Consider the following 26,070-nt stretch of genomic DNA (forward strand, 5'->3'; position numbering starts at 1 on the left):
GTTGGGAACTGAAGCATGAGTTAGTATAATATAATGACACTTGATCAACGTGATTATATTATAGTAAGTCATGCTGAGTTTCTAATGGGACATGACGATTCACAGACCATGCCGTCATCATGTTCCATGTTACACGACTCTTGTATTCTATTTAATCTCTAAAAATATCAAGAATATATTTTCTTGATGATTCGGTCTTTTCAGGGTATTCTGGTAAATTAACAAATCAAGATCGTGCCATTACCATTTCCTTCTTAGAACATTAACTATGTTCATTCTGAAATTCATATCTGCAAATACTGGACCATTACAAACGTTGCTTAATCGTAAGAAGAAGAAACGAAAGGACAAAACTCCAAAATAGAAATTGGAGTATAAATCGCAGCAAATAGAAGGGAGCATTAACTTGGATGTCAATGATTATAGAAGACAAAAGCAGGGGCTTTGAAATATAAGGGAAGATAAAAAAAACCAACAACCACCCAAAAATTATAAACCGTATATATCGATGCATATAGCAATATAAAGACACGGAAGAACTAAAAACACTATAAAACCGAGAGTATAGTAGTAATAAATAGATTCTTCCGGAGGCAGATGAAAAAGAAGAACGACAGATATGAAAGTGAGGAGTATATCGAGAATCAGTACTGGATGAAGCATATTGACAAATACTTTAAAATATGAGTTGAGGGAGAAAGAATAGAAGGTGTGAGTTGTAAGGAAACGAAGGAGGTGGATTTATAGTGAAATACCCGACAGAGAAATCAAGATGGATTATCGTATTAATTCGAAGAGAATCATAATCTCCTTAATCACCGAAGCATCAAATCCAACATAGATTACAAAGATTTTCTTTAAATTCGGAGATCAATTGTGATGACGTCAAAAGATATGACGAATCACTATAATCTTATTTCCTTCATTTACGATAACTTCCCTCATACGCTTTGAGTAATCGAATTATTTTATCCATACTTCTTAGACATGATAAAACTTCATAATCGTCATAATAACATTCTCATTGTTAGCCATAACGACCTCTATCAAATTTCGGGGACGAAATTTCTTTAACGGGTAGGTACTGTGACGACCCAAAAATTTCCGACTAAATTTAAACTTTATCTTTATATTATTCTGACACGATAAGCAATGTTTGTTAAGTTAAATCTCAAGAATTTTAAACTATGTTTATACATTCATTTAAACCTCGACCAAATTCCAATGATTCACGAACTATTAAATGAACATATATGAATATGTATGTATATGTGTATATGTTATAAATTGAAAATGTCAACAAAGTATTTAAAAGTATAATGCTTTATATGAATGTATTTGTTTCAATATGATTATCGACGAAATTAAAATATATATATATATATATATATATATATATATATATATATATATATATATATATATATATATATATATATATATATATTAAATGATTGAATTATCAGAAACATTGAATTATGATTACAAGTCTCTGTTGAGAGGTCCACTATGATTTGAGAAATCTATTCCTCTTAACGATATTCGGAATAATTTGTAAAGCTATTTATAAATAAAAATAAAAAGTGTCATTTACGAAAGTTAGACAAAAGCTATTGGAGAATTGGTTTCCATAATATTCTATTAATCTATTTTCAAACGTACAAAAACGTTTTCAGTTTAAAAATAACTTTATTATTAAAACGTATATAACTTTTATAAATATCTAGAATCACTTTTGACAACTCATTACTTAACCAGTATAATAAATATAACGATATTTATATTTTATTTCATTAAATATATATATAACGATTTAAATTAATATTATATATATTTATACACGTATTATATATACATAGTTTTTATATTTTTACTATACTTTAACTTTACCTTTACTTTACTTTTACTTTACTTTAACTTTAATAATTCACTTTAATAATTTATACTTTAATAATTCACTTTAATAATTCATACTTTAATAATTCACTTTAATAATTCATACTTTAATAATTCACTTTAATAATTCATACTTTAATAATTCACTTTAATAATTCATACTTTAATAATTCAATTTAATAATTCATACTTTAATAATTCACTTTAATAATTCAAAAATCTATTATAAATAGAATTCAATAGGTTTCATTATTTCATAGAAACTTGAAAATATATTTCTCTAAACTCTCTCAATCGATTTACATATATATATATATATATATATATATATATATATATATATATATATATATATATATATATATATATATATTTGCTCTATATTATTTCAAGATATTATTAGTATACATAAAATATTACGACGGAGTGATGTCCGAGTGATTTCAAAATAGTTTTTTGAATGAGTCGAAGCTAAGGAAATTATGGGTTATAGCTATGGAGGTGATGGGTATGGTTCATGGGTATGCTCGTGAGGTCAATCTAGTGTTTATCATCTCCGTTGCGTCTACGTACTTTCCTGCAATATTGAATCTCAATATTGATACGTGAGCACTCATAACTTAACTTTTATATATCAATAGTGTATCCCTGACTAGTGCTCGAGTATATAGGATTATGCATGCTTGTACATTCGATATTGTCCTTAGATAGGTTTGTTGAATCCTGAATTAGATACATATGCTACTGAGATAGGGTATATGATATGCATGTCATTGGAAAGCTAGCGAAAAATTAAGAACTTTTCATTTAGATATCGAATGGTTTCGATGAACGGATTTGAAGTTAAAGTCAACTGAATTTTAGTATTATTGTTAAAATGATTATTATTACTATCGTCATTATTATTTTAATAGAAATATCATTGTTATTATAAAATATCATTATTACTATTATGTTAGTATTATCATTTTATCATAATAACATTTTTAGTAAATATAAATATTGTTATTTTTTTTATAGAATAATAATAATTATTATTACAAAATAATACAACTTTTACTTATTATTATTATGATCAATATTATTTTATCAAATAAATAGGGGATACAAAGATATTTTTCACCACTCGTAATATAATTACATTAATAATACTTACCACTATAGTTTTACGATATTAAGTGAACTTTATAAATTTTACTACTTAAGATATATAAAAGTATATTTTATCATATATAAACGTTAATATAAATTTTTATTAATAAATGACTTTTATTATTATAAAATCTAATAAATATATTTAAATATATAAAACGACTATAGCTAAGTTATATAATAAACACGTATAAATTTTAGAAGTCATTTTGGGTCAAGTTGACTTTTGTTGACTTTTGCATATTAGTCTCGAGTATTAGGATTGTGGTACACTATGACTTGACCAAAAATTGTTAGACAAATATTGACCAACATATAAATTATGATAATTCTATGAACTCACCAACCTTTTGGTTGACACTTTAAAGCATGTTTATTCTCAGGTATTAAAAAAATCTTCCGCTGTGCATTAGCTCAATTTAAGGATATTACTTCGAGTCATTCATGGCATATTTTGAAAGACGTTGCATTCGAGTCATTGAGTTCATCAAGATTATTATTATGTCAATTATAGTTGGATGTATTATGAAATGGTGTGCATTCCATCAACTTTCGTTGTAAAGAAAGTTTGTCTTTTAAAAACGAATGCAATGTTTGTAAAATGTATCATATAGAGGTCAAAATACCTCGCGATGTAATCAACTATTGTGAATCGTTTATAATGTATATGAACGGGTCCTTTCAGTAAATAACTAATTATAGAAAAAAAAAATCATAAATATAAAAATAAACTTTAACATAATTGTCTAAAATTGTTCATTTTGTTTCAAAACTATAAAGTGTTAGTTCAAAATCATGTTAAAATGTTAACTATTTTTGAATTTGACCGACTTTAATTACCAAATTCGATTTTGACACATCAATTGACGTTGACCATTTAATTAAACGGATTTTTAGAAATCGGAACAGATTACTCTTAAAAATGATTAATCGGAGGTTAATCGGCTATTAATCTAGTTTTTTACGACACTGCTCCTTAACACACACACATCCTCTAGGGTTTACCTAAACAAAATTCCGTAAAAACTACTGCTATCATCATTGAAACGAGATATAGATACACACCGTCTGTTATCATCCACATCTCTTCAATCCGGCGGACCTACAATCGCCGATTAACCTGAAGAAAAATTCCCTCTGTCTATCCTGTGTTCCTACTTAGGTACAAAATTAATTAATCCTAATTCCTTTTGTCTTTGATGTTTCATACGCATCTGTATTCATATCATCAAATTAACTTAGGGTTTCGTATTCAATTTCTCCGAATTACGTATTTGTTAGTTTTGAGCTGCATATGTATGAATCATGGCTTTCAGAACGTATAATAGGTTTGTAATTATGCTGATAAGACATTATATATGTATAGCTGTGTATCAGCGTATATATATATATATATATGATTGTAGCTCCTAATTTGAAATTTGGAAATTGAAATCACTACTACCTCTCTGTTACATATTTCTCAATTTCATCTCAAGGATCTATCTCAAGATTATGTAATCTTCTATCTTATATTTATTTGTTGTTGCTGATTTTCACCAGGTATATTTTACCAACTCTTTTGAGGGTTCCATTAGTTCCAGTGAAGATTTTTTCTGGACAAATTAGGGTTCAAGTTTGATTGACCTCCAACCGTAGCCACCACTGCGATGATTGTGCCTGTTTTAGTCGGTCCCTCAAACAAAATAAATTCTTAAAGACCCACTGCCATGATTGTGTTTTGGTTTAAGGTATGGCTCTACAGATATGGTCTCTCATCTTGCATAATTCTACTTATATTTTGGTTATTATATGCTGTTATTTTTTTTGTAAGTAACTATAATATCTTTTTTCTAGACAACAATTTAGAAGGCAAAGAATATTTGATTATGAAATCTTTTTCTTGGTTTTTGTGCATATGTTGACGTTTTTTTGTTTAATCTTTAAATGGGTTTTTGGGATCTGGGTTGTTGTTCTTAGATTGCTTATTTGATGAAGCTTTAGGTTGGTGTCACCAGATTGCTTTTTATACCTTACTTCGTATAGTACAAATTTGTAAATATATATTATAGTTTCGTTTTTTTTATGCAGATGTCTAAGACTTCGATTTACATTAATCTGGAAAAATCTGTTGTAGATGGTGGTCAAGGTGCTATTGATAATCCGCTTACATGGTTGGTTCATATCTCTTTCTTACACCTACTTACATGTTTATTTATGGGTTTTTAGTTTTATAGATTCACTGAGGAGATATGGGCTTTGTAGGATGGGAATGAGCTGATGGTATTATTATATGGGCATTTTTTGATTTGTGATGATACTGTTTCGATTTCTACGTACATTTGTTTGCTACGGTTGTTATTTCAGAGAGAATCTGGATGTTTAACTTGGATTTGGGAATACATATAAAAAGGTTTTATGAATTTTATAAAGTTTTTTAACAAAACAACATATATATATATATATATATATATATATATATATATATATATATATATATATATATATATATATATATATATATAGGGGTAGGATCAAGAGGGAAGTAACCAATCGGGGGGAAGCGGGGGGAAGCAAAAACTTTTTTCTTTTTTTCGTTTTTTGAAAAAACTTTGTTCACGAACATTATAGATGGGATGAAAATATGAACATTTAGTAGAGACACTTTGTGATAAATGTTTTTATTTTGGCTGGAAAACGCTCGAAGAAGTAATATATAACAATTATCGTGTTTTTCGAGCGTATGTTGAGGTTTTAGCTATTGGGGTTTAGATATTAGGGTTTAGAAATTTAGGGTTTAGGGTTTAGATTTAGGGTTTAGATTTAGGATTTAGATTGAGTTTTTAACACGAACGGTTTAGAGTTTAGGGTTTAGGGTTTAGGGTATCGGGCTAAATTTTACTTCACAAAACATGGAAAAAAAACGTTCATATTCTTCACGAACAATATTATCTTGAATGTTATTTTTTTCGATCGTTTTCCCGCCTAAATAATAACATTCATCACGAAGTGTCTCTTCTAAATGTTCATATTTTCGTGTGATCTTGATGCCGGAAAAAAAAAAATTCCAAAAAAAACGAAAAAAAAAAAAGTTTTTGCTTCCCTCCGCTTCCCCCCGATTGGTTACTTCCCCATTGATCCTGCCCCTATATATATATATATATATATATATATATATATATATATAGGGGGGAGATCAAGGGATCAGTGGTATTTTTGGGATAAGGGGATAAGTAAAATGAGATTTTTATATCTTTTAAAATAGAGCTCCAACATAAAAAAAAAAATTTCCGTAATCTACTGACATTGTGTAGATTCATAAATTTTTTTTTTTTTTTTTTTTTTTTTTTTTTTTTTTTTTTTTCAACAGGAGCTTAAAATGCACCTGATGCATGTTAACGTTTTTTGAGTTTTTTTTAGGATTTAGCCCGATTTAGAGTTTAGGGGTTAGGGTTTAGGGCGTAAACCCTCAACCCTAAACCCTAACCCCTAAACTCTAAACCGTTAGTTTAAAAACTCGTTCCAAAACCCTAATTTCTAAACCCTAAACCCTAATTTCTAAATTCTAATTACTAAACCCTAATTACTAAACCCTAAACACTGTTTTTTTTTAATCAAAAAGTCATTTTTTCTTTGTTTTTTGTTAAGATGCATCTGCTGCGTGAAAGGCAGTTAACATGCATCAAACAGCATCAAAACAGTGGATAACATGCATCAGATGCATCTTAACGCTCCAGTTGAAGGGAAAAAAAATAAAAAATTCTGAATCTCCACACTGAAAATAGATACCAGCAATTTTTTTTTTTAAATCGGAGCTGTAGAACTCGAGATATAAAAATCACAAAATCACTTATCCCCTTATCCCACTTATACCCACTTAGCGCTGGATCTTCACCCTATATATATATATTTGTTATGGTTGTTTCTTTTTAATTTTTAATGATTTCTAAGGTTATTTGACACATAGCACTACAAATTAGTCCATGATTCAAGTTAATAGTGTAACATTGTTTTGTTAAATTACCCATTTTAGGCCTGCAATATGATAAAAGTTTTTTTTTTTTTTAATTGTGTAACATTGCTTTGTTATATTAACCTTTTAGGCCTGCAATATGTAACATTGCTTTGTAACATTGTATAGCATTCGGTGTGCAGGCCTAGAAAGTTAAAAGATAAGGTAGATATCACTTTTCTATGGTTGCTTATGAGTTTTTTTTTTTTTTCCTTTTTTTTTTTTTTTGGAAAATTATTATGTTATTGTAATCTAGGGTTCGTAGATTGATATTACTGTTGTTATTATTTGTAAGTTTCAAACATGACTGGTGACAAGGTTCTTTGACTATGTCAAATTGATATTACAGGCTTTTCAAGAAAAATAATTTTTTTTTTTTTTTGATATTACATGTTTAGACTAGGTGATTGAATCTAAAGCTTTAAGAGGTCTACTTCTTAAAGATGTACTATGTATTATGTGTGGGGGTGATGACCAATTTTTGAATATCTTATAAAAATATCTGATTTAATCTAGCAGTGTTTGTTGCAGGGTGGCAATATCGACCCATTATTTTATATAGATATACCTTTTTGAATTTGTTAATTTTTGCCTAGGAAATATTGCACATAATTTCAGTTTTGTTGCAGAGCATGTCCTTCACCATCACATTAATATGGCATTAGTTACCCATTACACGTTTTAATCACATATTTTGTGGTGTACAATATTACTACAACAATGAAGAATTACGGCTAAACGATTATGGAGGTCGTTTTAGCATTAATTTGTGAAGCCTTAATCACATGTATATTCATTTGGCATATAACTGTATCTTAATAGGCATCTATTGTAGGATGAGTTAGGTAAAGGGATGTTTATTTTCAGGTTCTTGCAAATACGTATGATCTATATGTGATTTGATTTGGTATCTTATGCAAATCGTGTTGATGTTGAGGTGCTAGGTCGATATTATGATATGAGTTTATTTGGTTTTCTATGATGTCTTTTGTTTTGATGCAATTACTGGTGGTTGTATCTTAGGTACTTCATTTTAAATTTTGAAGTTACTGATAAGGTTTTACAGCAATGTGGTTTCTATGACAAGTGTTTATCTTCTTTGTTAATAGTACTGATTTATACTACCAATGATTCAATCTTCAGATCTTCTCCTCTCTAAGTTTGCTAGGGTTCTTTCTTTTAACAGGATCTTCCTTATTTAAGGTTAGTATTTCAAGATTTTGTTATCTCTCATATTTTTTATTTGTATCAGCGGTTTGTTATATGCTTATCTGAATGGCATGTAAATACAAGAAAGTACTCAACAAAAGGCGGAGGCCTACTGTTGGTTTTGACTGGAGGTGGTTGGACAACAGTGTTTATTACTCCCTATAGTTATTGTTGTTGTAACAAGAGATCACACTTTCGTGTTTCTTTTATAACCTTTATATATTAATATTATATAATATAACTAGATTTATGAGCCCGTGCGTTGCACGGGTACTCATCCGCATACAATATATTGAATTTAAAAGTCGTATATGAATTAATGATACCTCAACGGACAGTGTCATAAGTACTCTTGTTGTTGAACTGCAAAAGTATAAAGACTACACATAACAATACTTGAAAAATATTTGTTCATACATTTATTCATTACACAACTTAAAGTTATGGATTGCAGTAAACATAAAAAAGAAAAAAAAAACATGCGCTTTAAAGTGGTAAATGAAAACATTTTGTGTCAGGCTTTAATTGACTTTCATTTCGAAAACGGCTAAATCCATAAGACACGCAGAGGTTTGCTTTTTTCTTCAACTTCTCTTGTTTCAACCTCCATTTGTATTTGCGTTGTGCAAAATTGAAGCACGAAACTCTTTTACCACTACGTAGGCTTGGAAGTAACATCTTTGGAAGACGCTAAAAAAAACAAAATACATATATATTTATTATAATGGAAAATCTTGAAATGAATTCAAGTAATTTACAACATAATTATGTAGTAGTAAAGAATATGCACTTGCGGATACCCATGACCCACGAATAACTAACGATTTATATTTTTCAAGTCAAACTGTTTTACTTAATGGATTTATAATTATATATGCAATATTTACAATGATGTGTTTGAAACCGAACCATCCGGTATACAATATGACATAGCTTTATGCATTAATCATTATAAGAAATTTGTAAGTTATAGATAAACCGATGAGATAACATCAATGATTGCCTTCATGTCGACATTTTTCTTGTTGATCGAATTGTATGTCACCAACACAAGTTGTGCAAAGAAAAACACAAATATATATATATAAAAAGAAAAGAGAGATGAGATTGAAAATCAATTATAGATGACATAGGTTTATGCATTAATGATTATAAGAAATTTGTAACTTATAGATAAACTGATGAGATAACATCAACGATTGCCTTCATGTCCGACATTTTTCTTGTTGATCGAATTGTATGTCACCAACACAAGTTGTGCAAACAAAAACACACAAAAAAAAAAAAAAAAAAAAAATATATATATATATATATATATATATATATATATATATATATATATATATATATATATATATATATATATATATATATATATATATGAGAGAGAGAGAGAGAGAGAGAGAGAGAGATGAGATTGAAAATCAATTATAGAACTTCATATTAGTTTTAATAACGTAAAATCGAATTAAAAAATCAATCATGGACCTTCAATGACGAAAAGTTACAAAACTCATATGTAAAAAATTAGTACCTGAATAATGCTATTTAACCTCCAGATTCCCCATGTATGCACAAAAATATGAGAATCGTCGGGAGAAAGGGCTTTGACCTCTTTTCTGATTTCCTCATCCCCAACATTATGGTCAGTAGATAACTGTTCCGCCACGACAGTTGATATATGAGTTACTTGCATATTCAAGCTACAAAAAGGACAGAAAAGTTTGACACGGTACAAAACCGACCCATTTGGTCTTAAACATAAAATTTCTCATGTTGACCCAAACCCAAATTACCACATACGCTTGTAATGGAACAGCTAATAGAATAGCAACAACTAACAAAATAATAGTAATGATGCTTTACGACTACTTAGACTATATGTTAATAATACAGACTTTTATATCATTGTACTTATACAACTAATACAAGTATCAAAAAAGTTACCTAAAGATAGTAGCATACTAAAATAGTTGGAAAAGAATTCATTATATATAATATCTAAACTAAACAATTCCAAAAAATTGTCCATTTTTAGCCAAACCCATATGACACATTGACACCCAGACATATTGACACTCCATATCTCATTCTCAGTTGTTGACTGTGGCTATAGAATTAAAATATGTGTGACTACTACTTAAGAAAACAAAATATGCAACTACTTAAATATACCCTCAAATGTGTAAGGTTCGTTATCTCAAGTACCAAAACTCCTTTCATAGATAACCCTAAAAAGTAAAAACAAAACACATTTTATTAATTTAATGATAAAGTTTTAAACAGATCGTTATAATTTTGATTAATATAATATGGATGGTAACAGGTTGGTCCATTCGAACTATTCATGACAACAACTAATAATGCTATTTAAACGAACCACTAAAAAAAAAAGTTAGCCATTTCTGCACCCACTCACAGGTAATATCATATTACATCATGATAACTGCAGCACAAATTGAGCACTATCATTCAGATTGAAAACAAAGACTATACGAAACATATGAATAGTGATTAACAATAAGAGAATGTTGAGTTTATATGTAACGTTTACCCCTTCTTGAGCTCCAAAGTGACAGTGGAAACGTGATGGATCTTGTCTATGAGAACTTTGTAATATCTTTATATCGTATGCAGAAAAGTATAAACAGTTTATGACCAAAGTATCAAATTTCAGTAATATGACCATGACACTCATTTTATGACGCCATAATTTTTAGTGGGAACAAAATATCATATTTATAATAGCCACTAAAACTGACTACCTATCATAACATCCAAATAGAGATAATAAGATAATAAATTTTCGTAGACTTAACTGAACTATTTGAAAAACCAAAAAAGCAAGCCAAGAAAAAGAAGATATAAGCAGCATAGTTAATAACTGAATGTTGAGCTACCCCAAATTGATCTTCCATTGAAAATTGAATGGGAATAAAATTCAAACAAATAATTCAAAAAAGAGAAGTTAAAGAACATATACGCGTTGAACGAACCTGCCCTGCATTTCTCTTGAGAGAAAGTTTAAGCACACTCTTCAAGCCAAGAATACTCTTGGAACCCACCACCTATGGTCTATATGTAATAAGCTTGATCTGTCAAATACATTGAGATCTTCAAGCACTGCCATGTTCAACAGTTTTTTCTATTCTATATTTAGAATTGTTCAATTGACGACCAAACAAACATCTACCTGTTGATTGATTTCATGATCATCATGTACTTCTGCTCAATATTATCTTTCTATCAATGGCTGGATCAACTAAACACACGATAAATATTACTCCGTAGTGTTTAGCAGAAGATATCAATTTATTGAATAAAATTAACTATACCTTCTTTGTAGTTGGTTTCTTGAAAAAATGTATGTTTCATGAGAGATTCTCAACCTCCTAAATGATCTGTTCCTCACATTGATAAACCATTTCAAGATTCACATTGATAATCATATTAAAATATATAATACCTCGTCAGCCTTGTTTGTCAGCCTTGATTGACATAAGACCGTTCTGTTATAATATATAAATATATATATATAAATAGATAGTCAATTATTGATACACAAAAGTAATATTATTGTATTACCTAAACTTGTGATATTTTTGCTATAAATAGCCATGAATGCAAGCATTAAACTTGCACCATTTCTCACACTTACAAAGTGTTTCTTTCTTTCTCTCCATTATCATCTTTGTTCTTACACTTCATTATTAGTATTCTTAATCAAGAATCAAATCACTAAAGGTAGTTATAAGCCTACTGAATTATAACATCAAGAATCAAACCACTAAAGGTAGTTATAAGCCTACTGAATTATAACACGTTATCAGCACGATAATCTTAATACTAATTATGGTTGGCTCTGCCACCTAAATGATATATGGTCGGTTATACCACCTGAATAATATATGGTCGACACTGTCGTCTAATTATCATTTATGTTACTAACATTTATATTTCAATTATCTAACATTTATATGGCCGACACTGTCGCCTAATTATCATTTATGTTACTAACATTTATATTTCTATTATCTAACATTTATATGGCCGACACTGTCGCCTAATTATCATTTATGTTTACTAATATTTATATTTATGTTATATAACATTTATTAATGATTGCTTACATATGGTCGACACTGTCACCTACTTATCATTTATGTTATATTAAATTTATGTTTAATGTTTATATACTTATGAATATAAAGTGACTATAATTTATCATGTTGTTTGTTTTAATAGAAAATGTCGAATCTGGAAAAGCTTAAATTTACTCCTTTAGAATCAACTGGAAACAACTACATGCCATGGGTTATAAAAGTAAAAATGCATCTTAAATCAATGGGCATTCTTGAAGCCATAAATGAAAACAACACTTGTTCTGAAAAAGAACAAGCAACGGCATGTTGCTTTATTCATCAACATATTGATGAATGCTTACAAAATAATTATGTGACTGTAGAAGATCCCCATGTTTTATGGGAAGGTCTCAAAAGCAGATTCAATAATCAAAGAGAAATTTTACTTCCAGCTGCTATGGAACAATGGAGAACATTAAGATTCCAAGACTTTAAGAAAGTAAATGAATATAGCTCAGCTCTGTATAATACATGTTCACAACTTAAATTCTGTGGACATGAAATAAGTGATGCAGACATGATGGAGAAAACTTTCTCCACAATGAATGCTGCAAACATCACAGTGCAAAGAAATTTGAGAATGCTAAAGTTCAAAACATATCCTGAACTTAATTCATATCTCTTAGTTGCAGAGCAAAATGATGAGCTATTAATGAAAAATCAGCAATCCCGTCCTACTGGTACACTTGCAATCCCTGAAGCAAATACTGCAAATAATTATAAACAGGGACAAGGACGCGGGCAAGGTCGTGGTTATAATAACCATCACCATCATCATGCCAAAAGCCATAACTATGGTAGAAACCATCCTTATGGTAATGGTAATGGGCGAGGACGTGGTCGTGGTCGTGGCCGTGGTGGTCAAAGAAATAATAATCCACGAAAATATAAATATCAACCACAAAACAAGCCCACTAAACAAGATGTTGAAGAAAATACTTCTAAAAATTCTGAAGAATCTTGTTACAGATGTGGTAGAATGGGCCACTGGGCTAATACTTGCCGAACATCTAAACATCTTGTTAAGATGTATCAGGATTCACTGAAAGATAAAGAAAAGGAAGTAAACTTTGTGGATAACGTCGATCCAACAGTCACTGAGAAACCATCTGATTTATATGAAGATTTCTTGAATGTTTAAGTTGTGTCTTTCGAAAAATAAACGATTTAATATCGTCTGTCTTTGTCATTATGTTTGCTAAATGTTTCAGTACTATCTATTTGCGTTTAAAATATTGTGTAATATTAATGTACTCACTATTTATTTCTTATATATGAAGTTCAATATGAATTTTGCTGGAATACAACATCAATCAAGTGGTGGAGATCTCTGTATAGCAGACAGTGGAACTACACACACTATACTTAAATCCGAGAAATATTTTATTGATCTAAAACCAACGGAAGGAACTATACATACAATATCAGGACCTGCTAACTTGATAAAAGGGATAGGAAAGGCAAATTTCATACTACCAAATGGTACAAAATTTTTAATAAATGATGCCTTATTTTCTCCCAAGTCAAGCAGAAATTTATTGAGTTTCTCCGACATATACCTTAACGGGTATGATTATCAGTCAGTGACAACAGAAAATGAGAAATATTTAAGTATCACTGACAAGAGTCATGTGGTTGAAAAACTGCCAAGACTTAGTTCTGGATTACATTATACACATATAAATGTACCAGAAATACATATGGTAGTTAACGAAAAATATATTGATCCTGGTGTATTCAGTTTATGGCATAACAGATTAGGCCATCCAGGATCAACAATGATGAAAAGGATTATTGAATGTACTCATGGACATCCACTAAAGGATAGAAAAATCCATCATGATACAATGGTTCCATGTACATCTTGCTCTCTTGGAAAATTGATAACTAGACCCTCACCACTTAAGGTTGAGAAAGAATCACCAATGTTTCTTGAAAGAATTCAAGGTGATATATGTGGACCAATTCATCCACCATGTGGACCATTTAGATATTTCATGGTTCTAATAGACGCATCTAGCAGATGGTCTCATGTTTGTCTGTTATCAAGCCGTAATGTGGCATTTGCAAAATTTCTTGCCCAAATTATTAAATTGAGAGCTCATTTTCCTGATTACACCATTAAAAGGGTGAGACTTGATAATGCTGGTGAATTTACATCTCAAGCATTTAATGACTATTGCATGTTTATATGAATTGTTGTTGAACATTCTGTTGCTCATGTGCATACACAAAATGGTTTAGCCGAGTCATTGATTAAACGTTTACAGTTAATCGCTAGACCATTGATAATGAGAACAAAACTCCCTGTATCTATATGGGGTCATGCAATTTTACATGCTGCTGCATTGATTCGCATCAGACCAAGTGCAAGTCATAAATATTCCCCCCTACAACTTGCTTTTGGTCAAGAGCCAAATATTTCCCATCTTAGAACATTTGGTTGTGCAGTGTATGTTCCAATTGCGACACCACAACGTACAAAAATGGGTCCTCAAAGGAGGTTGGGAATATATGTTGGATATGAAACATCTTCAATATTAAGGTATATTGAACCTATGACAGGTGACGTTTTTACAGCACGTTTTGCTGATTGTCATTTTAATGAAACATTGTTCCCTAGATTAGGGGGAGAAATGAAAAATAAAGAAAATGATGTTTCATGGTGTGAACCTCAATTAAAGTATCTTGATCCTCGCACAAAAGAATGCGAGACAGAAGTTCAAAAGATAATGCATATACAAGAACTTGCAAATCAATTGCCTGATGCATTTACAGATACAAAAACGGTGACAAAATCATATATACCAGCAGTAAATACTCCAGCTCGAATTGAAATTCCAAAAGCTGGCAATAACGTCACTCATGAATCTTTGCCACGTCAGAAACGTGGAAGACCAATTGGTTCAAAGGATAAAAATCCTCGAAAAAGAAAATCAGCTGATAATGAAGTAAAAGAAAGTGTTCAAGAAGAACCACAAATCAGTACTCCTACTGCAGAGGAGATTGATGATGTCAATACAGAAATTGCAATCAATTATGCATATTCAAAAATATTATGGAACCGAAATGAAATGAAAAATCTTGATGAGAAATTTTCATTTAATGTTGCATATGACATCATGAATAATGATGATGATCCAGAACCAACATCTATGGTTGAATGTCAAAATAGACATGATTGGGCTCAATGGAAAGAAGCAATACGAGCTGAATTAGAATCACTCAATAAAAGAAAAGTTTTCGGATCCATCATTCTCACTCCTAAAGATGTGAAACCTGTAGGATACAGATGGATTTTTGTCCGAAAAAGAAATGAGAAAAATGAAGTTACAAGGTATAAAGCTAGACTTGTAGCTCAAGGTTTTTCTCAAAGACCGGGAATTGATTATGAAGAAACTTATTCCCCTGTTATGGATGCAATTACTTTTAGGTACTTAATCAGCCTGGCAGTTTCTAAAAATTTAGAAATGCATCTCATGGATGTTGTGACTGCTTACCTATATGGATCACTTGATAGTGATATATATATGAAGATACCTGAAGGATTTAAGGTACCAGAAGCATCAAATGCAAAACCCAAAGAAATGTATTCGATTAAATTACAAAGATCTTTATATGGGTTAAAACAATCGGGACGTATGTGGTATAACCGATTAAGTGATTACTTGATAAGCAAAGGGTATACAAATAACCTTACTTGCCCTTGTGTTTTCATTAAGAAAACAACATCCGGATATGTGATCATAGCTGTTTATGTTGATGATCTTAACATCATAGGTACAAATAAAGAGATCTATGAAGCCATTCAACTTCTAAAGAAAGAATTTGAAATGAAAGATCTCGGAAAAACCAAGTATTGCCTTGGTTTACAAATTGAGCATATGCCTAATGGTTTACTTGTACATCAAACAACATATACTGAAAAGATTTTGAAACGTTTCAATATGGACAAGGCAAAACCATTAAGTACTCCTATGGTTGTTAGATCACTCAATGTTGAAACTGATCCATTTCGTCCATGTGAAGATCATGAAGATATTCTTGGACCAGAAGTACCATATCTTAGTGCAATTGGAGCTCTTATGTATCTTACAAATTGTACAAGACCTGACATTTCTTTTGCAGTTAATTTGTTGGCAAGGTTCAGCTCTGCTCCTACCAAAAGACACTGGAATGGGATCAAACACATATTTCGATACCTTCGAGGAACTACTGATTTAGGATTATTTTATTCTAACGAATCAAAACAAGATTTGGTTGGTTATGCTGATGCAGGTTATTTATCTGATCCACATAAAGCTAAATCTCAAACTGGATATGTATTCCTAAATGGAGGTACTGCAATATCATGGCGTTCTCAAAAACAAACACTTGTTGCTACATCATCAAATCATGCCGAAGTGATTGCATTACATGAAGCTACTCGGGAATGTTTTTGGTTGAGATCAATGACACAAATCATTACTGATTCTTGTGGACTAGAACGCGATAAAAGTCCAACAATTATCTATGAAGATAATGCAGCTTGCATAGCACAGATGAAAGAAGGGTATATCAAAAGTGACCGAACCAAACACATACCTCCTAGATTCTTCTCATACACTCAAAATCTCATTAAGGACAACGAGATTGAAATGAGATATGTTCAATCCAGCAAAAACTCTGCTGATCTTTTCACGAAAGCACTTCCAACTGCTATTTTCAGAACACACGTTCATAACATTGGCATGAGACATGTTCAAAAGATGTAACAACCGAAGCGATGTCTACTTGAGGGGGAGTCAACTCCATGCTGCACTCTTTTTCCCTTAGCTAAAGTTTTTTCCCACTGGGTTTTCTTTAGCAAGGTTTTTAACGAGGCAGTAACTTACAGTTGATCTTCAACAAACAAAATTGCTATCCAAGGGGGAGTGTTATAATATATAAATATATATATAAATAGATAGTCAATTATTGATACACAAAAGTAATATTATTGTATTACCTAAACTTGTGATATTTTTGCTATAAATAGCCATGAATGCAAGCATTAAACTTGCACCATTTCTCACACTTACAAAGTGTTTCTTTCTTTCTCTCCATTATCATCTTTGTTCTTACACTTCATTATTAGTATTCTTAATCAAGAATCAAATCACTAAAGGTAGTTATAAGCCTACTGAATTATAACATCAAGAATCAAACCACTAAAGGTAGTTATAAGCCTACTGAATTATAACACGTTCCTCATTTTTCACATAATTGTTATAAAAGTTGACTAATCTCTCAACACCAGGTATCCATTAATTAAAAAACATTATGGGCTTTAGGAATCACTGCCCAATATGGTGCTCCAAAGGTATAACATATTCTATACCACTGATCCTTTTCGCTGTCAAAACATTTAACCAAATGTATTTAATCATCGATAAGATTAGTTTCAAAAACCGTTTGCATCAGTCACTTACGTAAAGCATATCTTATTTTCTTAGAGTTTAGCTTCCTTAAAGAAGAGAGTAAATTATATAATAGGACACATTCACACATATGACAGGTTATTTAAAATTATAAATTTCATAGAAACCTACTGAACCCATTAGTGACTGAAAGAGATGGAAACATATTGAACCCATAATCTTAATCGAAAACGGATGCAGCACTGAGGTGTAATATCGTTTTGAATTCGATAAACCATTAGTGACAAACCATTTCCTAAGTTTATAAATTTCAAGATAAAATACGAAAACTTTGAATTCGAAACAGATTACACATATAATAGAAAATAATTATATCATTAGGTATGTATAACAATAGGTCAAACCTAAACTGTGGTGATATTGCATCATCCGAGAAGCACGAAAGGTGTTAGAAATCGGGTATGAATTGACTGCCGGATTCGTTCTTGAATTGTGTAATCACTATCTCTATAAAGTATTTCGACCCTACGATTGCCACGGTTGCACGAAATCTTTACAGGGATCAAACAAGAACGCAATCAGTGTTTTGGGCAACGAAATCACTGATCAAATTGTTAGAGAATATGTGTGTGTTTCTGTTGGTTTTTATGAATGCAGAATGAATGAACAAAGACGTTCATAAACTGTTTATAGGAAAACAGTTAAACCGAAAGGGTGTAACCCTTCAGTTTTGGCGGGAAAATCGGTTATACCAAAAGGCATACCTGTTCGCTGACACTTATTCGATACAACTTTTCTAGTTAACGAATAGTGCAATTTCTGTTGAGGTTTCGGGGCGCTGCCCAGAGCCCCGCGAGGGGCGCTGCCCCGAGCCCCGCGAGGGGCGCTGCCCCTTGGACCCCGCAAGGGGGCGCAGCCCCCTTGACCCCCGCATTTTACGCGACAGTTAGTAGCCAACTCTTACGGGCGTGTACTCCACACTCTCCGAACTCGTTGGTAAGTATAGCTAGCTAACACCTGCATTCAAGTAAATCACAACTAACTAAAATGTACGTTGGATGACACTAAAATCACCAACAAAAGGTTCATATCACAGTATAGTCCTGTGCGAATCTTCATATATGTATGAATTGGAAACGAAATGTTGGATAATAGGGTTTGAATGTCCGGATAAACCTTTGAATCGTGTAATCACTTTCGTTATAAAGTATTTCGACCTTATATGTAAATTGACTTAGGGTTACACGAAATCTTTATTCGGGATAAGACAAAGGCATAACTCCAATATAGGCAATTTAAATTAGAGTCAAGAACAAAGAGTTTATTATGAATGTTCAATTTTTCATCATCATAGAAAATGAGACAAGTATCATCTATATATAGATTATGAAAGGTCACCTTGAAAAGATGCATCTTTTGGTATAAAAGTTTCCATGAAAAGTCACACCTTATGATTAAAAGGTTAAGACACCATTTCATTATAAGTTACACCATAATGACACATATTCATAAAGAGTTGTGTCTTTTGGCAAAAAGATACCAACTTACAAACATAACCTTTCACTTGGATTAATCAAGTTAGCTTATACAAGCGTGCGCTCCACACTCTCCTAACTTGTATTTGAGCTTAACTCGAAACTCCCTTGTCTCAAGTAAATCACTTATCACACAAAATGACCGTGACACTAAAATCACCAACAATCCCCCCCATTTTAGTGTAATCCTTTGATTTACTAAATAACTAGAACATACATACAAACTTACGCATAAATGAAATGTCGTGACGATTGAATTTCATATTAGTATAAATTCAATTCATATAATCGAATATCAAGGGTGTTACTAAGAATTGAACCCTTTCTATCCATAGTGATTATAATGAAGAAAATATACACATAAGTTCAATGCTCTATTGTTCATCTTGACGCTTTTATAAGCCATGCGTCCATATCCTTTCATGAGTATATAGGAAGCCAAGTCCAAGCTTCTTTGAAGCGGCAAACTTCATACTCACATAGGTAGATTTTCTTTAATTAATCTTGCTCCCGCGATGCAATTTTTCAAGAAAACTATTAAGAAGTATTAAACTCCAACCTTCTTTATCTCACGGGTCCGAACACATACTTTGGGATCAAATAATAAATGTGTTCCAATCTTCAGATAGTAGGCTTTCCACATTGAATTCAAGCTCCTAGCGTTGTACTAGGAGGGAATTGGGTATCCCACTATGGAAGATTTAAATGGACTTCTATCCCATAACATTAGCTAACTTTTGCGCGCTTCCAGCTAATGCTTTTATCAAGCGATTTAGTCAAATTTTGTTGTGACACAACAAAGTCCACATACATCACTTCATTCGTGATAAAACTCACGAAACATAGTTTGTCTAAGGCATAAGTGTCTAGACTTTCACTTGTATACTTAACTACATGCCTTAGCACATGATATCCCACAACTAGGGATTAAAATGGACTTTACTCTCACCCTTTTCGACTTCAATCAATCTTCCTTAGCAATCCTTTAATCAAAGAACTTACTAAATTATTATCATATCATAAGAAGCCCGTACGTACTCAATATTAATTGATTGATTAGTCGATGCGTTGTCCATTTTTCAGAATTCCCTAATGTAAACTTATAATTTGTATACCTTTGATAATGTATTCCCATTATCATTATGTACACAATTAATACCATTACATTAGATGAGATATAATTAAAATTATAAACAAATCTTTTTCAATCCACTTCTCGAACCAAGAAGGAATGACAACACGTTTATAATATCAACAATCTCAACATCATTCTTTTGATCCAAGATACCTCATTTATACCAATTCTAATATTCTAACAACTTGTAGACGAATAATCTTATTGATCAATAGTTTACTCAATATATCCTTAAAATATATAAGGATACCCATTGTAAATTAAACCATGATCCACACTTACTTTTTTCAAGTATTAGAATACTTCCATATCACCATCACAATAAAACATGCCCAAGATAATGTTCACTATTACAACAAATATATTATTCATGTTGCATGCATATTCATGACAATAACTTCTAGGTTATTGTCATCCCATTTAACTCATGAAGAGTTTCCAAAATCAAAGGTTGTGATTTACAAACAGATGATAGCTTTTATTTTACAAACCAACTGTAATACGTTGGATCAAATCCCACACAAAACGGTATGGTAACCATTGGACCAAAATTCATACTCTTTCAAACCGTTGAACCATTTGACTTTTATGCCAATATTTCCATATTTCGTATAAACATAATAAAATATCCGAAACAATCATTCATGTTTATAGTATATATAAAAAAAAATAAACATGAATATCGATAAGTCCGTACGACGGTTACCCTCCATTTTAACCAAAACAGTCACAATAATGTCACAATGAAAATAAGATTTCATAATGCAATTATGAAATCATCACGTGATGGTAAATTATGACACACCATTAATAATAAACAAGTTACGATCAATGGTAACTTGAATGAATAATTAATTTAGTATTCAAAACCAATCATATATACATTCAGATTGATTTTATCATTTTCTAAAACCGTATTCTCGTCGATTGTTATGAATAATCGACTAATCAGTATGCATGTCTGTTGTTGAAATTTTGCTATCAACATATACAAAGAATAAAAGGGCCACATAAACACCCTTGAATTTTTCAATGTTCGGACAAAATTCCATCAAATAAGACCAAGAGTTTTGATAATTTGAACACCTTCCCATAATCAAGGTCTTTTTTTTTTTTTTTTTTTTTTTTTTTTTTTTTATGGCATAAATCTAGATGCAACTTATGTAGAACGATAATACAGTAACTTAATAACCTTGAAAACTGAATCGTAATTTAAAGTCAACTTACATGGATTAATGACAGCAAAATGATGCCCAGTTTGTACGTCTTTTAGCGTATTTAACTCTACCCATATTGCCTTCACCAAACATCTTTCCGAATCTCGTATTTCACTTTTGGCCATTAGAAAGTATGTTCGACGTATGAATTATGAGTCATAATTCTTTAGGGGAAGCATACAAATTAATAACCGACAATGAGTCGTTATCCCATTGCATACTAAATGATTCTTTTGGGAAAGTGAATTAACCACCAACGAGTGTCGGTACCCATCAATAAAATAATTCTTGTTTGGAATTCACACAAACATGTGATACGTGTAAACAGTAAACCAAACATATCAGTGAACAATTCCATCGAATTAACGCAATGATCAGAAACTATTCAAATATTGGATTACAAAATCAGACCCAAAACTACTTACATTCGATTTCGGTTCACGTAATAATTGGACGCCACCATTAGATCATAAAAACTTTCCATGATACTAATCCATTTACTTCAATGGATTTTATTTAACAGATAGTTTTGTTGGTCAAACGGTTAAACCGATTGACTATGCATCGTATAGTTCGATCAGAAAACAGATCATGGAAACACACATGTTTTGAAAAAAAAAATTCATTTATCATAAACATATTCCATCAATCAATGACAAACGCACTCACATGTATAGAAAATTAATACATAATAATTTTTACTTCACAGATCATTTAATAGGTGGTTGATATGTTGTCCAAAATCACCGACATATCCTTTTCTCAAAATATTAACATGTTGAGCATTTTTAATTAAATATTCAGATAACATGTTCTTTAATTAATATTCAGAGAAATAGATCAAACATTGATCAAATAATTCTTAATTAACCAAATGAAGAGATGTGTACCAGTTTTCTTTTGTGACAGTGCTGATTAGATGCCATATACGCCAACATATGTAAACCGAATAAGAGAACACGATCTAGTCCCCTGCAAATTACAATCCATCATGTGTCTTCTTATCCTTCTCCAATTTGAATCTCTCCGTTTAGACCCCAATCATTCATTTGTCACCAAAGATTAATTTGATGAAACAAAATAACACAAACGATTGTGTGTAAATTGTTTCTCTCGTCAACCAAACATAATAATTAAATGGCTTAAGTTCCATGTGCATTAAAATGCCAAATGGAAATTAGTTTCCCGTGAAACCAAAGATCAAGATACACAAACAATAGTCATCCCAAACAAATTTATTGTTTGACTAGATCGTGTACCATTTAATTGTTTTGGTATTAATCAAAGGTTTATCTATTCACAAAATACTTTATAGCTTTGTTGGATAATAGGGTTTGAATGTCCGGATAAACCTTTGAATCGTGTAATTACTTTCGCGATAAAGTATTTCGACCCTATACGTAAATTGACTTAGGGTTCACGAAATCTTTATTCGGGATAAGACAAATGCATAACTCCAATATAGGCAATTTAAATTAGAGTCAAGAACAAAGAGTTTATTATGAATGTTCAATTTTTCATCATCATAGAAAATGAGACAAATATCATCTATATATAGATTATGAAAGGTCACCATGAAAAGATGCATCTTTTGGTATATAAGTTTCCATGAAAAGTCACACCTTATGATTAAAAGGTTAAGACACCATTTCATTATAAGTTACACCATAATGACACATATTCATAAAGAGTTGTGTCTTTTGGCAAAAAGATACCAACTTACAAACATAACCTTTCACTTGGATTAATCAAGTTAGCTTATACAAGCGTGCGCTCCACACTCTCCTAACTTGTATTTGAGCTTAACTCGAAACCCCCTTGTCTCAAGTAAATCACTTATCACACAAAATGACCGTGACACTAAAATCACCAACACGAAAGCTTCAAAAATCACGCAGATTTTGTCAAAATCAAACATATGACATTTGATTCATCATCGCTCATGAAGAATCAGACTAAAAACTGCACAAAAAAATTAGACCTAATATATAATTACCTAAGCACCGATTCTCTTGATGATCTTTGATCCCCGCAACCGATTTGTGTAATGGAATTGGACAGTGTTGATTAAGATGAGGAAGATCATCCCTTTGATTTGAGCACCCACGTAGCAATAAACCCTAATAATCTGATTAGAGGAGCGTGTATTTGAAGGGAGCTTGAACAGAAAAAAAGTCGACAATGATGATGACGATGATGTAGCAGATGGATTAGGGTTTGTAGCGGTTTAGGAGATGAAAGTTGTGGCTTCTACGTGAAAATTTCCTTCAGCAAATGAGATGGCCACGTGGAATTTGGAGTGATTAGTTAGTGTTAATTTGAATTAATTAGTTAATTACACATCAGCAATTGTCATTAGAAGTTAATTAGGAACTGCCAGTTGGATTTATGTTTGTGATTTATAGTATGTAATAGATAGATAATAGATAGATAGATAGATAGATAGATAGATAGATAGATAAATAGATATTTTTTTACTCTCTTATATCAACATATAGTGAAAGCAATACTGTTTATCTTGATGCTGGCTGGTGCTGCTGCACTTTTGAAATACAAAATTACAGATGGACGGACTGACCAAATGTAGCTTGATGAAGCTCCTTCAAATGGATGAGGATAACGTGTAATTTTGATAGGAACAAATATGTGTTTGGTGTTAAAATTTTTTTGTGATAGTTGAAGTAATATCTAATTTGAGTTAACCTGGGCACTGATCGTAGTAACATGTACTCTGATCATAGTAACATGTACTGTATTTGGGTATGCAATCTTATTAATATGCATTTAGTATACTAATATTTTGAAAGATTCTATGAAAATGTTTTTGGTGCCAACTTCTAACTTGAGCACTATGTTGAATGCTACATCTCAAATTAAGCATTTGGAAATGAATGACCAAAAAATGAATAAGGTCATCTTAATCCTTAACTATTTTATCTGTAACTTTATTTCTTTTGTTTTAAAATTTGGCATGGTTGAGAAATCTCACAAGGAAAGATAAATGGATTGTTCAAGTGTTACTATCTTTTAAATTCGTATGTTTTCCTTCAAAATTAATTATATGAATATTTTCGAATTATTATAGAATTTTGTTCTTTCACTTAGCTAAATGAAACTTCATCGTATTCTCTACTGTATAAATTGAGTTATAATGTTTCTCTTTTTAAGTACCTAATTTTCAAAAGTTATTTAGTTATAATGCTTCTCTATTAAATTTTTTTCAAATATTGTATATGACTGACATAATGTTTCTTTATAAATTTAGTTATAATGTTTCTCTTTTAAGTAACTATAAATAAATTTCATATGATATTACAAAAAAAAAAAAAAGCACTAATGTCAATTTTTTAAAGTTTTTTTATAGATTTAATTTAAACAACCTGTGAATTCACGGGTCTTTTAACTAGTTTTCATTAATAGTCATGACGTAGGGTTTTCTCAAGTTAGCGCTTGTATGATTGACTTGGTCCACAAGTCACTTATGTAAAGACCCGTCCTAATCCATCCAGACGAAGTCCATATCGATTATAAACGATTCACAACAGTTGATTGCATCGCGAGGTACTTGACCTCTATATGATACATTTTACAAACATTGCATTCGTTTTTGAAAAGACAATCTTTCATTTCATCGAAAGTTGAGGGCATGCATACCATTTTATAATATATCTACTATAATTGACTTAATAATAATCTTGATGAACTCAACGACTCGAATGCAACGTCTTTTGAAATATGTCATGAATGACTCCAAGTAATATCTTTAAAATGAGCAATTGCACAGCGGAAGATTTCTTTCGTACCTGAGAATAAACATGCTTTCAAGTGTCAACCAAAAGGTTGGTGAGTTCATTAGTTTAACATAAATAATCATTTTATAATTTTAATAGACCACAAGATTTCATATTTCCATTTCTCATAAACATACGTCCCATGCATAGAGACAAAAATATCATTCATATGGATTGAACACCTGGTAACCGACATTCACAATATGCATATTAGAATATCCCCATCATTCCGGGATCCTCCTTCGGACATGATATAAATTTCGAAGTACTAAAGCATCCGGTACTTTGGATGGGGCTTGTTGGGCCCAATAGATTTATCTTTAGGATTCGCGTCAATTAGGGTGTCTGTTCCCTAATTCTTAGATTACCAGACTAAAAAGGGGCATATTCGGTTTAATAATCCAGCCATAGAATGTAGTTTCATTTACTTATGTCTATTTCGTAAAATAGTTGTAAAAGCAGCGCATGCATTCTCAGTCCCAAAAATATATTGCAAAAGCATTTAAAAAGGGAGCAAATGAAACTCACAGTATTGTATTTTGTAGTAAAAATACATATAACGACATTGGACAACTAAACAATATAAGGTTGGCCCCGGATTCA

The 26,070-nt window shown here is 31.2% G+C and overlaps 1 protein-coding gene and 1 long non-coding RNA gene across 3 annotated transcripts; one reads left to right on the forward strand and one right to left on the reverse strand.

The window, feature by feature from the left end:
* The first annotated feature begins 4,033 nt into the window (after positions 1 to 4,033).
* LOC139886010 (uncharacterized) lies at positions 4,034 to 8,412 on the forward strand. The gene is made up of 5 exons (XR_011772228.1): positions 4,034 to 4,210; positions 4,591 to 4,778; positions 5,119 to 5,201; positions 8,183 to 8,242; positions 8,292 to 8,412. It is a non-coding gene; the product is annotated as an uncharacterized lncRNA (long non-coding RNA).
* A 288-nt stretch (positions 8,413 to 8,700) lies between these two features.
* Positions 8,701 to 22,780, reverse strand: LOC139886011 (uncharacterized). 2 transcript variants are annotated; one of them, XM_071869757.1, is made up of 6 exons: positions 22,567 to 22,780; positions 11,584 to 11,649; positions 11,442 to 11,510; positions 11,245 to 11,343; positions 9,783 to 9,951; positions 8,701 to 8,938 (listed from the first exon to the last, which is right to left on the reverse strand). In XM_071869757.1, exons 4-6 carry the CDS (start codon positions 11,253 to 11,255, stop codon positions 8,735 to 8,737), a joined length of 384 nt encoding a protein of 127 aa, XP_071725858.1. In that variant the 5' UTR covers positions 11,256 to 11,343; positions 11,442 to 11,510; positions 11,584 to 11,649; positions 22,567 to 22,780; the 3' UTR covers positions 8,701 to 8,734. The 2 variants fall into 2 exon arrangements, 1 of the variants encoding a protein (XP_071725858.1); XR_011772229.1 differs by lacking the exon at positions 22,567 to 22,780 and having other exon boundaries at positions 9,783 to 9,905; positions 11,584 to 11,654.
* Between the last annotated feature and the right edge of the window lie 3,290 nt (positions 22,781 to 26,070).

This window comes from Rutidosis leptorrhynchoides, chromosome 1 (assembly GCF_046630445.1).
Source record: "Rutidosis leptorrhynchoides isolate AG116_Rl617_1_P2 chromosome 1, CSIRO_AGI_Rlap_v1, whole genome shotgun sequence".
NCBI lineage: Eukaryota > Viridiplantae > Streptophyta > Magnoliopsida > Asterales > Asteraceae > Rutidosis > Rutidosis leptorrhynchoides.

What these genes read in the sequence shown, in the direction of transcription:
- LOC139886011 (XM_071869757.1), bottom strand. An exon ending in GGTTAAATAGCATTATTCAG is followed by an intron (nt 8,939 to 9,782) that starts GTACTAATTTTT and finishes TGTTTTTTTTAG; the next exon opens with CGTCTTCCAAAGATGTTACT.